The 18,172-nt window shown below is 34.7% G+C and overlaps 1 protein-coding gene across 2 annotated transcripts in view; it reads left to right on the forward strand.

The window, feature by feature from the left end:
* MAN1A1 (mannosidase alpha class 1A member 1) overlaps window positions 1-18,172 on the forward strand; it is a 167,325-nt gene that overhangs the window by 121,002 nt on the left and 28,151 nt on the right. For both annotated transcript variants that reach the window (XM_059177709.1, XM_059177710.1), the window contains exon 7: window positions 17,899-18,022. In XM_059177709.1, the coding sequence (XP_059033692.1) occupies window positions 17,899-18,022 (124 nt within the window). The remainder of the gene's footprint in view (window positions 1-17,898; window positions 18,023-18,172) is intronic.

An 18,172-nucleotide genomic window follows, 5' to 3' on the forward strand; every position in this document is an offset into this window, starting at 1 on the left:
TTGCTTTACCTTACATGTTTGAATTTTTCTATTAAAAATAAAGTTTTAAAAAATGAGTCTGTGAACATTCTAGACATGAAACAAAAGAATATGGTTTTAATAGTGTTTAGTCTGCTAGTATGTATATAAAAAAGTCTTTCTATGATATTTACTCATATTTATAATACACAAAAAAATTATCTTTGGAATGAGAATCAAGAAATAAGTGATCGTTAACCCAGCAATTGCACTACTGGGTATTTACCCTAAAGATACAAACGTAGCGATCCAAAGGGGCACGTGCACCCTAATGTTTATAGCAGCAATGTCCACAATAGCCAAACTATGGAAAGAACTTAGATGTCCATCAACAGATGAATGGATAAAGAAGATGTGGTATATATACACAATGGAATACTATGCAGCCATCAAAAGAAATGAAATCTTGCCATTTGCGACAACATGGATGGAACTAGAGCATATCATGCTTAGTGAAATAAGTCAAGCAGAGAGAGACAACTATCATATGATCTCCCTGATATGAGGAAGTGGTGATGCAACATGGGGGCTTAAGTGGGTAGGAGAAGAGTCAATGAAACAAGATGGGATTGGGAGGGAGACAAACCATAAGTGACTCTTAATCTCACAAAACAAACTGAGGGTTGCTGGGGGGAAGGGGGTTGGGAGAAGGGGGGGTGGGGTTATGGACATTGGGGCGGGTATGTGCTTTGGTGAGTGCTGTGAAGTGTGTAAACCTGGCGATTCACAGACCTGTATAAAAATACATGTTTATAAAATAATAAAAAATTAAAAAAAAAAAGAAATAAGTGATCGTAATTATTTGTGAAAATGAGAGAATAGGAAAAGAGTGGATAGGACAGGAAATGGAGTAAGACTTTTATTTTTTTATGTTTTTTAACATTTTGAAATGTTTTATATCTAATAAAAATATATATTGAGAGAGAAAGAATATGATCTTTAAGAATTGGATCCTTAAAAAATAGAAAAATAATTTTTTCATGTTCAAAAGACTCAGATTTTGATAAAACATTTGGCTTGTAGATCTAGTAACTATTGTTGACTTGGACATTTAGAGTTCATTGTTGGGGCATTAAAACACAGAATTTGTTTTATTTAGTCACAACATATCAAAATTATTTTCTTTTTAACTCTTTATAGCATGTTTGCCCTGGGGAGTTTTATCTTAAAGAAAAAGAGTATATTATGAGTCTATCTGTATATTATTCTTTCTTAAAATGTATTGTTTCAAATAAATGCTGATTGATAATACCTCAGTTTCACTGCTAAAAAAATTCCTTTTGCTCTCCTAGTCTCCTAGATTCCAGAAATTAGCTAATTAACCCCTAATATATATAGGAGCATGAAAAATAACATGATGTAGTATATGAAAAGAGTGGCCCCATACGCTGTAAAAATAATCAGACCTAATATGGAATTCCATCCTGTTTTTGTCACTTAAACTGAAAACCTTAGGCAAGTCACTAAACCTTGCTGAGTCTCAGTTTCTTCCGGTAAACAGTAAGATAATACTACCCATATTGTTATTGTAAAGATAATTGAATCATATAAACAATGTCCTACCTGTCATGCCCTCATTTAAAGAAGTTACCCAATGGGTATTTTTTTTTTAATTTATTTATTTATGAGAGACCTCGTGTGGGTGGAGGGGCAAAGGGGGAGACTCTCAAGCCAACTCCTCAGTAAGCAGAAGCCTGACATGGGGCTCCATCTCACAACCAATGAGACCATAACTTGAGCCCAAACCAAGAGTCAGTCATCCAACTGACTGAGCTACCCAGGCACCCCTCCATGGGTATTTTTATTTTTATTTTTTTTAATATTTTACTTATTTATTTGACAGAGATCACAAGTAGGCAGAGAGGCAGGTGGCGGGGGTAGGGGGCAAGCTTCCCACCAAGCAGAGAGCCCAATGCGGGGCTTAATCCCAGGACCCTGAGATCATGACCTGAGCTGAAGGCAGAGACTTTAACCCACCGAACCACCCAGGCACCCCCATGGGTATTTTTAAAGTATGAATTACTAGTCAGTCTATGAAGAACTATTATTTTTGACATTGGTTTCATTGCTTCATTTATTTACAGGTAATTCTAACAAGAATGAAATTTAAACCATTTTACCTGCAAAAAAGACATTATATGAAAGTAAATTTAATTAACTTTAAAGTTTTGAGTTTTGTTTTGTTTTTTGGGTTCTTTGGTTTTTTGGTTTTTTGGTTTTTATTTTGGAGAGAGAGTGAGTGTTCATGCATGCACCTTTGCACAAGCATACTGGGTGGGACAGAGGGAGAGGAGAAAGAGAATCTTAAGCAGGCTCCATGCTTAGGGGCAGCCCATCATGGGCTGGATCTCATGACCAAGAGATCATGAGCCAAAACCAAGAGTCAGTCACTTATCCAACTGAGCTACCCAAAGTTTAGATGAAATTTTTTTTAAATTATTTAACATATCTCTTCAAACATGCCAAATAAAATAAGTTCCTAAGTTATCAAATATTAACCCTTTAGAATAAAGCTTTAACCATTCTTTAGGTTTAACCCATCGATGCACAGTTGATTGGATCAGCAGCTGTGGAAATCACAATGTCCTTTACAGTCATTACATATTATCTATAATAAAATATTGGCATAATGAGGAAGTCCGGTGCAGAAAAGATTTCTGTGGTAGGCTTTTTAAAAATCATCTAAAATGAATGTTGAGGCAAAAGTCCTCTTTTGGCAGGAGATAATTTGAAAGAATAATCTCTGCTAATTTCCCAAGCATATGAATATTCATAAGTAGATGGATTTTTTAAATGATGATTCATTAAAGACTCATAATTAATTATTTAGCTACCTTTCAAAAAGGATATACTGCACCTGTCCAAAACAAATTAAGATTTTATACCTTTGGACAGGAAAAAAAATCACTGGACAGGATTTTTGTACTCTTCCTAATTAATGCATATAAAATGTCATTGGTCTGTGCAGCTGTCTCTTACTGCTTGAAATGCTTTTTAAATTACCTTTTTCTAGAACACTTGTAAGACATGTAAGAGGTTTCTTGAAGAGCTACATATTTGATAGTTGAATAGCAATTAAATTGCTGTAAGAAAGTTGGCTGTTAACAGTAGCAATTTGTTACATTTTTAACTCTTGGGAATGCCTTACGTTGTTTCATTATTACTTGTGTTATAATTCCTATCTCCAAGTGAACATTTGGTGAATTTATTTTTATTGAGTAGACATCTCTAAAATTGAAAAGAAAAAACCAAAACCAGATTTCTTTTGGTTAGCTAAATGTCAGTTGCTTAATGCAAGACAAAAATACTTTCTTGGGCTAAACTGTTTATAGTTTCAAAGCACTTTCATGTGTGTTATCCCATTTGATCCTGTGAAAATCCTGCGAGGTAGGTTGTACAGGTCAGGAGATTGCTGCTGCCTTAGAGACTTTAAGGGACTTGCTCAAGGTCATACCTTAAAAGTCTCTAAATACATAAATAATGTTTAAAGGTGATCTCGCCCATTTTCTCACTTACCTATAGCCTCTCTATTGTCTAAATTCTTCAAAATGTTCTCCATTGTTGACTAAATGCAACCTTTTTTTCTTTTTCTAATTGGGAAATATTAATGAAACTACAAAGTCTCTGTAGGGAAGAAATAAATCAGTAAAGTTTTGCAGTAAGAGCAAAAGGAGAGAGATTGAGAGAAAAAGAGAGAGAAATGCCAATGGAGTGCATGGCTGGCTCAGTCAATAGAACATGCAGCTCTGGATCTCAGGTCTGTGAGATCAAATCCCACATTGGATGTAGAGGTCACTTGAAAATAAAATCTTTGTTTAAAAAAGAGAAATGCTAAGAGAACTTAACTTGAAAATATTTAGATATTCATTAGCTGTAATGAGCTAAGCTACTAAATAGGAGAACCTATACAATTTTTTAAAAAGTGATAAATGATGGGAGAAATGAAAATATTTATGGTTTAAAAATACAAAATATTTAAATACAATACTGTGATTTCACAGTTAAATCAATTTAAAGAAGATATTGCTCAGATTTTCACAATTTTTAAAAAGATGATCTTGGAGCACTGGGTAATGGTGCATGAACAATGTATCTTGGAACATTGAAAAAACAAAGTTAAATTAAAAAGTAAAAATAAAGGGTGCCTGGGTGGCTCAGGGGGTTAAAGCCTCTGCCTTCGGCTCAGGTCATGATCTCAGGGTCTTGAGATCGAGCCCCAAATCGGGCTCTCTGCTCAGTGGGGAGTCTGCTTCTCCTTCTCTCTCTCCGCCTGCCTCTCAGCCTACTTGTGATCTCTGTCTGTCAAATAAATAAATAAAATCTTTAAAAAATAAAAGTAAAAATAAAAAAATTTAAAAGAACATAATCTTGGATAAGGGGAGAAGACTTTGATCTATTTGGAAATAGAGCACAGAACCCAGGACATATATAGGGGGGGGAAATGGAAATTTTTACCAGATAAAAATTAATACAGAAAAAAATGACTAAAATTAAAAGGCAGCAACTTGGGGGGAAAACTGCAAAACACATGATGGATAAAAGGCAAGCTTTCTGTATGTACAAAAACCTCTTTCTTTACACTACATCAGAAACTAATGATGTACTTTATGATGGCTAATTGAAAATAATAATTAAAAAATAAAAAATTCTAAGTGTTGATATTACAAAGGTTGGTTAATGTAGCATGATTATAGTATTTGAAAATTAGAGAGGTCTACCTGTTTGTCCATAGAGGACTTGTTTAATTAAATGTGATTATCCATTTCATGGAATATTATTATGCAGTTGTTAAAAATTATTATCCTAGAAAAGTTTCTTTGATGAGCTACTAATTGAGGCAAGTTCCTTGGAAAGTAAAGTACATAACATAATCCCATTTTATTGAAAACACGAATCCTCTGTATATGCACGTCCCTCCATATGTTTGTGTGCATGTAGATGAGGACATTGGCTAGCTAGGATTGGCAGGTGTGAGACATTATAGGGGAGTAGGCATAAAATATCAGCTTTTTCTCACTTCATCTTCCTATTGTTTCACTCATAATAGTATGTATTGTTTAAAATTCATTTTTAAATTTGTATGATTTTTTTTAAGTTTTTGTTTGTTTGTTTGTTTTTGTTTTTTGACGGAGAGATCACAAGTAGGCAGAGAAGAGACAGGAGGAGGAGGCAGGCTCCCTGCTGAACAGAGAGCCCAATGCGGGACTCGATCCCAGGACCCTGAGATCATGACCTGAGCTGAAGGCAGAGGCTTTAACCCACTGAGCCACCCAGGAGCTCCTGTATGATTTTTTTAAATGTGTATTTTCCAATCTATAATAGAGTGGAAGAGACAATAACACCAATACGTAAATGAGACAAGTACATAAACATATACTTCTCAGAAAAAGATAATGCATTGGCCATTGAACATCAGAATCTCAAGAAGAAAAGTGCAAATTAAAATAGTATTGAGATGTTATTTTTTTACTTAGCAGATTTGACCAAGTTTTCAACAATTTTTTCTTTATATATGTTGCATATTATTTTTAATGAGGTATAATTCACATACAATGTTATATTAGTTCTAGGTGTACAGTATACTGATTCATACTTCTATGCATTCCTCAGTGCCCATCCTGATCAGCGTAGTCATCATCTGTCACCAGTGGTTTTACAGTCTTATTGACTGTATTCCCTGTGTTGTACTTTTCATCTCCATGACTTACTTATTTTATAAGTGGCAGTTTCTATCTCTTGATCCCCTTTATCTCTTTCACTCTTTCCCCCACCCCAAGTTTTAAAATTTGATGAATGCCCAGAGTTAGCAGCTAGAATATTCTCATTTATGTATTGGCGAAAACCCCTTAGAAAGTAATTGAGAGATGTTTATCAAATTTAAATGCATACTTTAACACCTGGAAATTCCACTTCTAGGATCTTATTCTGGAGACCTGTTCATGAATGTGCACCATTGTATATAATAGCAAAACTTGAGACCAAAAAAGTGATTGAGGTGCTGTACACCCACACACTGGGATACTATGCCACTACAATGAGACAGAACAACTAGATACTTTACTTTTTCATGAAACACAGAATATAGTAACATGTACAGTATACTTCTATTTATATTTTTAAAAATTTTGTCTAGTGACCATGCACTGGGAAGTTTTGGGAAAAATTCCAGTAAATTATTGATGATGTTTATTCAGAAATAATAGTAGGATCTGGAGGAAGAGGCAGATTTGTTTTCATTACATAGTATTTTGTATTTGTTCACATTTTTCCTATACACACGTTATTTTCATAATTTTTGAAGAATTTCAGAAAAGCCATTGCAAAAGAAAAGTTTCTCACACTGAATAAATTAATCTTTATAAAAAGTGAACAAAAAGGAAAATTAAAATGATCAGGTCTTTTCCATTGTGATTGTTGAACCATCATTGTTACAGCCAAATCAGAAAAACAGAACTGCTTTTCTTTATCATGCCGTCTCCTGCCTCAGTCTTCCTCATTTTCTTAAATGGTACCCGTACCCACCCATCTGCTAAAGCCCCCAAAACTTGAAATCATCCTTGATTCCTGTCTTCCCTCATCCCCAAATCCAATTCTTTGACCCTCTTATCTCCAGATAGAACCCAAATCACTCCTCATCTTTCCATCTATTAGCACTGGGTCCACCACCATCTGTTTCTTGCCTGAACACCTGTTTGCTTGCTTACTTCCGCTCTTGCTCTCAGCTTATTGTTCCCACAGTCCAGAGTGAGCTCTAAAATGTGAATCAGATACCATCACCTCCTATGCAAAACTCTGGAGGGACTTTCCATTGCACTTAGAATAAATCCAAATGCTTGCCCTGGCCTTACAGATGCCTTTATCATCTTGCCAGTGTCCCTGTCACTAGGGTCCCCTCACTGATTGTCCCTCTGCCACACAACTAGCCTCTTGTTTCCATACATGGCAGAGTCCTGCCTACCTTTGGGCCCTTTCAGAAACCACTCCCAGGTCTTTACTGATAGGTTCACTTTTATCTTGCTGGTCTCAGCTTGAAAATCTCCCCTTGGTGTTTCCAATGAGCCCATCTAAGGAAGCTCTGTGTCAGACTCTGTCACACCATACTGTTTTATTTTCTTCTTAGCGCTTCACATTACAGGATAATCGTGCCATTTTTCACACTGGCATTCTACTATTAACTGAAGTAGGTAATCTTAAATTCTAAGAATGTACATTTTCCCCATGGGATACAAGAGAACATTTTCATTTTGAATAGGGAGGTGGGCATAGCCCATAAACATTGTTATTGTTCTTAAATTGGCATTCAAGGACCAAGAAGGCACTTATCAAAGCTGTAAGATTTATTTTCTACCAAGAGTGGCCTCAATCCATAAAACCCTGGAATCCTCCTTCTAGTTCATTCCTTTATTTTACAGCAGTTCATTTCAGACCAGATCAATCTGGAAAGTCTGGTCTTACTTAGGCTTAGACTAATTCATCCTAAGTGAAGGCTCACCCCTTCCATTCCAGATTCCTGTGTCTCTCACAGATTCTTTTAATGACATCACCAAACCCCATCCTCACTGAGTTAAGAACTAGTGTTTGGGGCATAATTACTACACAAAATTTTCTAATTTTCTGGGCCAACACCGTTACCTACCAAAATGTAAAGCCCAGAGTCCCTTAGCTAGAAGGTAAAAGAAAAGTGGTTTTGTTTTGTTTTGTTTCTTTCTTTTTCTTATAGATAAAATGGATGATTTGATTATCACTTTCAATTTCAAAGTACTATTTTGGTATTTTAATTTTTGCATTTTACCTAGCTAGCATACATTAAATAATGATTTTTAAAAGCTACAATTACATCTAACCTACACATATTTTATATAGTATTTTGAATATTTCTTCTGGATAATAGGTAGTTTTACAGTTGAAATTCCTCCAACTATTTACTTAGTATTTTGAAACATTTTTACATTTTAATATCAGCATTAGGAGGCTACCACAAAGTTCAGATTATATGAATGATCCATTTTGATTATTCTCACTTTGTAAAAGTTAGTTTAGTTACATTTTTCCGTATCTTTTCCCTGTAATATAAAGAATCTTAGTTGCTGAAGATATATAAACATATAAGTTAAAGTTAAGTGTAAATTAAAAGTGTGAATAAATATAAAATATTTTAACTATGAGTAATAAACCTTGCTTAGAGTAATAACTGAATTTTATAGAAAACATATAGATTACAGTCATGTTAGAAATGGATTTGTTGCTGAGATATATAAAGGCCACAAACATCAAATTGCGGTACCTGGGTATCTTCCAGGGGTAGGAGCGGCCTTAAAGAGAATTGTGTCTCTGCCTTTAGGTCTCCTCCTCCAGTTAGGGAGATAATCTAAAACATGTAAAAAGTTAAGCAAAAGAGAAGATGTCACAAGGCAGCAGATAGCTAATTATACACAGATGATCCCTTAACACTGACTGCATTTATATAAAGATGCCACTGTGGGCCAAACAGAACAGACGCTGATTTTGGCTGCAATGGCTCATGTTCTGTTGAGAAGGATACCTGTCTTGACTCCTTGGTCTTCCTCAGCCAGGTACTCTTCCTCTGTATACTCACTGGCCTCTTTATTCTCTCATCATGACATTTTTCTTAGCTTTATGTTCTTAAGACTTTAGTTGCCAAACTGTTTCATAACACATATTCCAGAGCTCCTAAACCATAAGCTGTAGGCAGAAGGCAGGAAAATGAGAATGAAGCAGTTTGATAGCTTTATTCTCCAGCATCTGTTCAGAGTAATCCCTGAATCTGTTTGTTCTTACCACGAGCTATGCACACAGTTTTGTTTGTGCAATACTTTTTACATAAAAATTCAAAACCAAGGAAAGCTACCTTTTTAAATTGTAAGGTGGTTTAATTAACTGCAGAGTTTCTTTCGGTTCGTTAGAGTTACGTTACATGTTAAAAGAAATATCTGAATTTATATAATGCAGCTTAAAAGAAGATACTGATTATTGGCCCAATCACCTGGACATCATCTATTTTCTTGAACTTTCTCACTGTTAATTCATCATTGGGAATTTCAATAGCATTTGTAGCATTGAGCTACATTTTCCCACTTCCGGTTCCTTAACTTAGCATTTATTCTACTTATCTTGACCTAAAAACAATCTATTGCCCACTCTGAAGTATAGTGATAACTAATTTATTACGTAAGCATCCAGTTACTCCCAAGTAGTTTAATATCTGGAAAAGCGAGGATCTGTTAAACCTGGTAAAGAAATACCAATGTACTTCATATACTAGGCAGATGAAGCTCACTTCCTTTCATAAAAATTTAAATAGATCCACTTGATTTCTTTGCTGAAGACCTCTGAAGAATGCCAAAAGGAAAAACAGAATTGGTTCTCCAAAAATTGTTTTCCTTCTACTCAGATGTGTGAACAAACATTTAATTGAGTTGCAGTTGGTATCCCAATCCTCCAGAAATTCAGAGCAAGTCACCTTGACCAGTAAGCTGTGGCAAGGATAAGTAGATTTAAGCAATCTCTAGGTAAAGCAAGACCCTCCACACATGCTCACTGAGAAATCCCATTAATTATTTCGATTCCGAAGTCGGGTGGCTCTTTAATAAACTGAGGCATTTTATTTTAGTGTTCCTTTTCTAAGCTTGTATTCCAGATGAAATCATTATCACTCTCAAAACTTTTGCTTATATATATACTGTGCCTTCAGAAAAAAGTTATATGAAATTTGAAAATAAGGCAAAAAGATGAATATGCTATCACATCATGTTAAGAGAAAAGATTATCTAGGGAACTATTTAATTCAAATCAGTATATACTGTTGATTGAAGGTCCTAGAATTAATGAGGTAACATGTTAAATTGTAGAATTTTGATGAAATGTAGATTTTGTGGAGATGCAAATAATTTGTCTGGTGGAAAAGATGATCCAAGAGTAACAATTTGTCACTCTGTTGGGCATGACTTAGTGTTGTCACTAGACTAGAGGGGTATTCCTAGTATTACCTAAAAACAAAAACAAAAACAATTTCTCAAATGCTTTTTGATTGTTTTGTCTTACTGGTTCCTTTATTGAGTTCAGTAAAATATTTGACATCTAAAAAACAAACAAAGAAAAAAATAAAAAAACCTTGGAGTATTTACTCCAAGTTGTTAAAATCACAACTTCAGAGTATTTCAATTTTGTGATAGAAAACTAGTTATCAGTCTAGAAAGGAAGTTTTTCTTGAATTGGCTGTAAAGTGGCTTGTGTGTGGTAATGCTAAATATAGGATTATATTATTTAGATATAATTTAGGGTTAGGAGCCAATTACATAGATGTTTCGTTATTTTTTAATGTTATTATATGAAGCATGTATTAAACACCTTATTTACACACTGACTTGGACTTTGGGACTAGACTTTGTGTGTATAAAGCAGAGTCTTTGTCCCTAAGGATCTTAGAATTTAGAAGGAAGCAATCCTGGCCATTCTGGTTATAGAAAGAGACTGAGGAACAGAATTCGAAGAATTAAAAGTCTGGAACTATACTAATTTCATTTATCTTGATCCATAAATGACCCATGGACACATAGAATGAGAAGCAAAGAGATAATAAATAGCCAAATTTCACTGTAATCTTGGATCTTAAGTAACATCTTAAATATGTATGGAAGTAATGAAACAATTGTGTCTAAAATGTCTGACAAATTAATATTAGTGAGTTACTGTTTCTGAAGGTGGAATATAGTATGCTCCTATTCTATCCTGAGGCTTATTAGAAAGGTGTCTGGATATAAATGCTTGTTTATAGCTCCTCCTTCCCCAGGTTTAAAGGGCTTGATGGAATGATTTATAGCAGATGAATTTGAGATATCCCAAGAGTTTAGAGGGTACCAAATGTGGCAAGATATAATAGACCCACACTGTTAAGAAATAACTCTGTAAACAGTGGACGTTTATGCCTCCAATACACATTCCCAAATCTATCCTCATTATTACCAGATGTTAATTTAGACAAATTAACATCTCCAGCTAACACCTATGTAGATGTTTTTGTATGAAAATTAGTTGGCTTTAAAAAATTCCTAGACCTACCACCAAATTGTCTACAGTGACCAAAATAAATAAATAAATTGGCTTCAATGTCTATCAATAATACATTTAAATAAATTAAAATACAGTTGACCCTGAACAACATGGGTTTGAACTGCATGGGTCTATGTATATATAGATCTTTTTCCAGTAAATACAGTATAGTACTGTAAATGTATTTTCTCCTCCTAATGATTTTCTTAACATTCTCTTTTCTCTAGCTTGCTTTATCATAATAACATGGTATATACATATGACACACAAAAAATATGTTATAAACTGTTTATATTATCGATAAGGCTTCCAGTCAATAGTAGGCTATTAGTAGTAAGTTTTGCAGAAGTCAAAAGTGATCCATGCATACCAACTGCATAGGAAGTCCACACCCCTGACCCCTGTGTTGTTTGAGGGTCACTTATATATCCATTAAATAAGGTACTATTCACTCAACAATAATGATGTGTATTGCTCAATATGGGAAGTGTCCATGAAGAATGTGATGTATGTTTAAAAGAACATGTAGGATATAATTCTTTATTTTTAAGTACAGTAAAGTAAATGTGCATGCTCACACATTTTAAATGCATTAAAATGCTTTCTAATCAGTACTACTAGCGTTTTTGGAGTGTTCCCCAAACCTAATGATAGGGTATCCCAGTTTGCCCAATAATTGAGCATTAAAAACTTCATTCAACTTACTTGGAGTCTATCGATTGTGAATAACAAGGAGATCTTACCCAAAGGACAGCTGGGAAACAGAATTTTAGCTTCTTTGTACCTGTGGAACTGATTACTTAAAGATTTAGGACTTCTCACCATTTATATTTTTGTAAATTCCAACTTCTTCTTCAATCCTAGACTATCAAGTACAAGGACAGCAGTATTGTCAGAATAAACTAATATAATAAGTATTTGGTTTCAATTCTGTCTAAAATAACTACCCATAAGACAAAGCAATGTAGCTAATTTTAAAACATTATTTTGGACTTTGGTTAAAAAAGTTAAGTATGTGGTGCATAAACAATGAATTTTGGAATGCTGGAAAAAAACTAAATTTAAAAAAATTAAGTATGGAAACTCTTTAGAGATTTAACCCACATGCTGCTGTTCAGGGACAGTAAACCATGGATTGTGAATGAATTCAATCATATGGGCCTTTATTAGCCACCATTTCCCTGTAGATGGCTCTTGGAGAAGTAGTCCTCCCCAGCGGAACTTTCTATGGTTGAGCCATAATAGAATCTTGACTAGTTCTAGAATGCCAGTCCCTGGAATTATTAATCCAATTCTCAATGAAGACTACAAACTTGAGAGATCGGCACTGTGTGAATCTGTTCAGGAAGGAAGCATTTGTAATAAGTGAAGCTGAAATTGCTTAATCTCAGAATCAGTTAGCCTAGGGAATACAGTTAAATGAAATAATTGTTCATGAACTTTCTAATTATTCTTTTCTAACTTGTGCTAAAATCCAAAAGGAATAATATTGGATTATCTGCTCTTTTGAATTAAATATCCCTGTGTGCCCCTCTATTTACATATGTAAGTAAGGCTTTACCATAATATAGAGAATGCGGGGAATTTTCTTCCAAACTCCATAGCCACCAGGAGTAACCTGTGCTCTGGACTTTGAACTTAAAGGGCGTTTGTTTACTGATCAGCTAATCAGACATTATTCAGACATGAATCCCTAAGAAAATTGTTTATTGACCCATTTCCCATTTGACATAAAATAGCAAGCAGCAAAGAAGAATAAATTGAAAGTCATAGCTAATCAAGACTATATATAACTCTTTAATGCTTTGTTTATATATTTTCATTAAGAAATTTTAATAGTATAATTCCAAAATTATTTGAGTTTTTGTTCTTGGCATCAATTATTGTCATATTTGTGCTACCTTTCAATTAAGAAAACATTTAAAGCCATTTCTAGAAATGAAATTTAGACAGACTATTGCTTAATCATCCCGGTATATATGGATCTAAAAATGTTTGGAAAACTTTAGAATTGGTTTTGTAAATGATGAGTCAAGCCTAAAAAAGCAAAAACAAAAAACTTTTTTGGTAATATAAGGATTGTATAATGTATAAGGTATATAAGGTAATGTAAGGAAATGTAAGGATTTTTTTTTTATTTTATTTTTTTTCAGTGTTCCAAAATTCATCTGGCTATTTTTCAGAATTGTTTCAGTTCTATAAATTACTTATTTGTTGCATTTGATTATACTAAGTAAGCAAATGTGTTTTTTAATTATCCGAATTGTATCTGGCAGTGACTATAAGTTATCACTTTGGGTTCCTCAATTTAAGATTGTTTTGAAGAGATATACCATCAATCCAGAACAAACCTCAAGCTACTTGATTCATTACAAGCTCTAGGAGGAGTTTGCAGCTCTCCCATGGGATTCAAGCGTAAATAGAAGAGCAATATTAGGAAGGTAGTTCCTTTCTCTGGTTTTATTAACCATTCCTAGGAAAAGAATAAAAGCATAATGCCCATTGTTTATCAGAGCTTTGAGGTCAGTAAATAATTACATCTTCTTGGTTTTGAGTGCAGTAGGATGTGGATGTGTATTACCACTGCTAATAAACTATATTCAAGTTATACTACCTAAAGCAACAAATTAATATTTCACACTTTCCAAAGAATCATATGACTCCATTTTTTTAATAATCATATGTTCTTTTTATTTTTTTTAATTTTTTATTTTTTATAAATATATATTTTTATCCCCAGGGGTACAGGTCTGTGAATTGCCAGGTTTACACATTTCACAGCACTCACCAAAGCACATACCCTCCCCAATGTCCATAACCCCACCCCCCTTCTCCCAAACCCCCTCCCCCCAGCAACCCTCAGTTTGTTTTGTGAGATTAAGAGTCACTTATGGTTTGTCTCCCTCCCAATCCCATCTTGTTTCATTGATTCTTCTCCTACCCACTTAAGCCCCCATGTTGCATCACCACTTCCAAAATCAGTTGTTTTTTGTTGTGATGTTTTATCTTCAAAAAATTATAACCTTTGTAGACTACCAAAATTTTAAATTAAAAATTGAAAAATATGTATTAAATCGTACTCCAATTTAAAATGGAAGAACTGGGGATTGGAGGAAACAGAAATAAGTGAAATTAGACTAATACAGAAGTTTGAAGTTCTGCTCCAGGATTTTTTGAACCATTCACTTGGCAGTTTCCCAAATCATGTTAATTGCCTTTTTGTGTATAAATTTCCATATGCTGACTCATCGCATTGGGCTAAAATGTAATCATTGTAACATGATTAGGAATATTTAAATATTCTTCCCTTTTATGCCTGCCTCATGGAACTAATTTATTTTTTCAACACAAACTGTTATTTTATTTTTAAAATATTTTTCTAAAATATTTTTACTGTTTGTAAAATAGATAAAGATAAAATAAAGAACACCATAAATGCCTTTAAAATACTGTGATAAGGGAACTGAAGTTGAAGACATTTTAAATATCCCCTCTCTCTCAGATGAGATTGATCTTGACCCAGAGGTAACATGGGATGCCCAGGGTATCCTGACCCCCAGACCAAAGGCGCAGAACTCACTCTGCATTTACTTCCCTTTGTCATAAACCCATCATTTTGTTGTCAAATGCCCAATGTCTGTATATATTTAGAAATCAGAGCCATACAAGTATATAGGTTCCTCAATAGACTTTCAGAAGTTAAAGACAAAAAGACCTTAGAAGTCATGTAAATGTCCAAAACTGGTTCTGATTCAGTGCACATTTGTTATGCAAACAGTCATTTCTCCCACCACACAAGTATTTTAGCTGTGATGACCTGTGGTGCGTGCCCCACACTTTCCCCAAGATCGATCTCTAGCCATTCAGTTTTGCATCAGAAAAGACAAATGACCTTATTAAATATCTAGATATAATGATGCCCTCTCTGACTTCTTGGAACCCTGCTCTCATTTATATTTAAGAGCTAGCACAACTATCAATCTTAGTTTTACCAAAATACATTAATTCCGTGGATTGAAATGGTAACCAAAGCCATTCTTTCATGTAAACATAGATGCAGCCTAAACCCAGCTTTCTTTCTGTTAGCATGACATAGCCTTTGCTAGTGCTTTTAGTGTGCTGTTTTCCTTCTGATATGAATGTGTGCCAAGAACAAAGAGGAAACACACACACACACATACATACACACACATTAATATTAATTACATTAACATTAATATATTATTATATAATAATAATATATATACATATATATGTATATGTATATATATGTATATATACATATATTAATATATGCATATATCCCTTTTCCAATCTTAATTTTTTTAACCTATTGAACTTTTCCCAGCATATCACTGGTTTTCTCTTAATTAACCATATTAATAGTAGGGAACAAATGCATGAATATGTAAGTAATTTGAATTTTTTTGTAGTACATATATACTACTTGAGTGTCTCATCTGAGTGTACCACCCCACCCTCATACCCTGAACTGAAAAGAACCAGTGTTTGAAGGTCTGGAAACTGGGCTGCTTTCCTAACACACTATCATCTTCCTTTTTCATGAGAAAGTCCTCATTCCCTCTTACTCTGATATTGTGGCTTTGCTTTTAATAGTTTCTCTAGAACATCATTTTTAGTTTTGCTTAATTTGGTTTTTTGAGTTTAGTCAAGTGATGGAATGGTTGGAATAAAAAAAATATGACAACAAATTAATGATCAATTACTATGTGTACTTGCCACATGTTAATAAAATTTGAAAGTAGTTGTGCATCCTATTTGAATGACTGGCTATTTCTTTCATCTAAGCCAACCATGAAAATAAAAACTGGTTTACATTCTCAGAACTGAATAAATATAAAGCATTTTTTTAATAAATGAATACATGATTTTTTAGATCTCTTTTATTTCTGTTTACTTTTTTATTATTGTTTACTATAAGTCTATGTTGGAAGATAAAATTTAGGATTGCTCTAAAAAGACATGGAATAAAAATAATAATAATTATAATAATAATAAAGTAAAAAGACATGGAATAACAGTGAGGCCAGCCTAGAATTTTAGATACCAGTTGTCCTTACTGTTTTCCTTTTCTTAAACATTCCAGAGCAGAAGTTAAGACAGCTGAAAGGGTTTACCCAGAGTTGTGAATGATCTAAAGCAAAAAACCAAACAGGGAAGGAAATCTAGGGGACACCAAGAACAGTATTCAAATGAAGCCAACTTGGAAAGGGAAGAAAGTGAGAAATCCACAAACCTCCAAGACCTGGCCCCAGTCGAACCTTATAACCTTCTCTCCGGCCACCTTCCTTTCCCTCCACTCAGCAGTATCTGGTGCTTCTAGTTTTGGCTCGCCCTTCTGTGTGCTCAAGGGGTCCAGATGCTCCCTCTCACCATTCTTCCCTCACTAATTCATATTCATTCTTCAGCAATCAATTCAGGAGTCCCATCCTTGAAGAAGCCTTCTGTGCTGCTCCCCCCCACCCCCGCACCATATAGGATTGCATGCCCTGGCCCTAGGCACTCCGAGAATTTCTCACACACTTATCTTGGCACTTACCATATTTAATTGGAATTATCTGTGCTTAGGTCATTCTCTTATAATGTCTTCAAGAAAAAAGTGATTTATTCATTATAATCATCTTTGTAACCCAATGCCATGCAGAGTCCCTGGCAAATGGTAGGTGTGCAATAAATGTGCATCTGAACTAAAACCAAAATGTGGGTTTTCAGCTTTCTGCAAGAGAATTTACCAGTCAAATCCTTGACTTTATTCTTTCCTCCAATTATCACACTCAATCTTGGTGTTTTAAGTGGCTCTCCAAAAATAAACCGTACCCAAGAATATGACCATGTCTCAAAAGTCACTTCATGTTTATTTGTGTGTGTGGATGTGTAGGGCAAACTCTTTTTCAGCACCATTTCTCCAAGATGAGGCATGAGGCAATACTTTCTGAAGCTCATGCCTTTTGACCCCTTTCAGATTTGAATTCCATAATTGTGTTGAAATTCTTGAACATAGATTAAATGGGTCAGGGAGTAAATGAGCGCCCTGGAAAATATACTTAGAAAATAGGGAAAATAGTGTGAAGGAAAACAAAAAAACGTTTAGTAGTGGAGGGAAGGTTTGGGGAGAGGTGGAATGAGTATATAAATCAATGAATCTTTGAAATTTATCTTATATCAATGAAAACTTTTAAGTATAATGTGAATATCTATAATAGTCCATGGACTCTCAGGCTGAAATTAATTAAAATGTTGCAGGGCTTTATGTGGGATTTGGGGCACTTTGTGGCAGGGGGGCGGTGTTTTATATTCTATTTGGAATGGGTGTATATAGAGCCTATACCTTCCAAAATAGTTGTCTGTTCATCAACACCAAGCACATAGCAACTTTTTTCTGACTTAAGTCAACACTGATTTTCAGTTTGTAGGTAAGAGTCAAAGCCTGAAACCAGTAGCCAAAGACAACAATGCTGGATTTGTTTATTTTTTTAAAGATTTATTTGACAAAGAGAGAGAGGGTGCACAAGCCAGGGGGAATGGGAGAGGGAGAAGCAGGCTCCCTATTGAGCAGGGAGCCTGATGTGGGGCTTGATCCCAGGACCCTGGGATCATGATCTGAGCTGAAGGCAGTTACTAAACCAACTGAGCCACCCAGGTGCCCCGCTGGATATTTTTTAATATCCAGAGTAGGCCATTAGCTGAGATGCTATTATTCGAAAGCTATCTCTTTCACCTCTGCTATTTAGAGCTGCAAAAACTGGAATTAACCTGTCCCATAACTGTTCAATCTCTTCTCTTCTTTAGTGGGATCGGAAGGAACTGGCCCTGGGCCTCAGGAGGCAGCAGTATTTTGGCAGAATTTGGAACTCTGCATTTGGAGTTTCTACACCTGAGCCACTTATCAGGAAACCCCATCTTTGCTGAAAAGGTGAGATTCTCCAATACACCTTGCATTGCAAAGCCGTACTTGTGAGAAACAATATCCTCTTCTGGAAGATTCAGGAATATTAGAGGTGGAAAAGAACAACTAAATTTAATCAAGTTCTTTATGCAGTTTTGGTACATGTAGCATTTCATT

The sequence above is a fragment of the Mustela lutreola genome, chromosome 6, assembly GCF_030435805.1.
Source record: "Mustela lutreola isolate mMusLut2 chromosome 6, mMusLut2.pri, whole genome shotgun sequence".
In the NCBI taxonomy this organism is placed as follows: Eukaryota; Metazoa; Chordata; class Mammalia; order Carnivora; family Mustelidae; genus Mustela; species Mustela lutreola.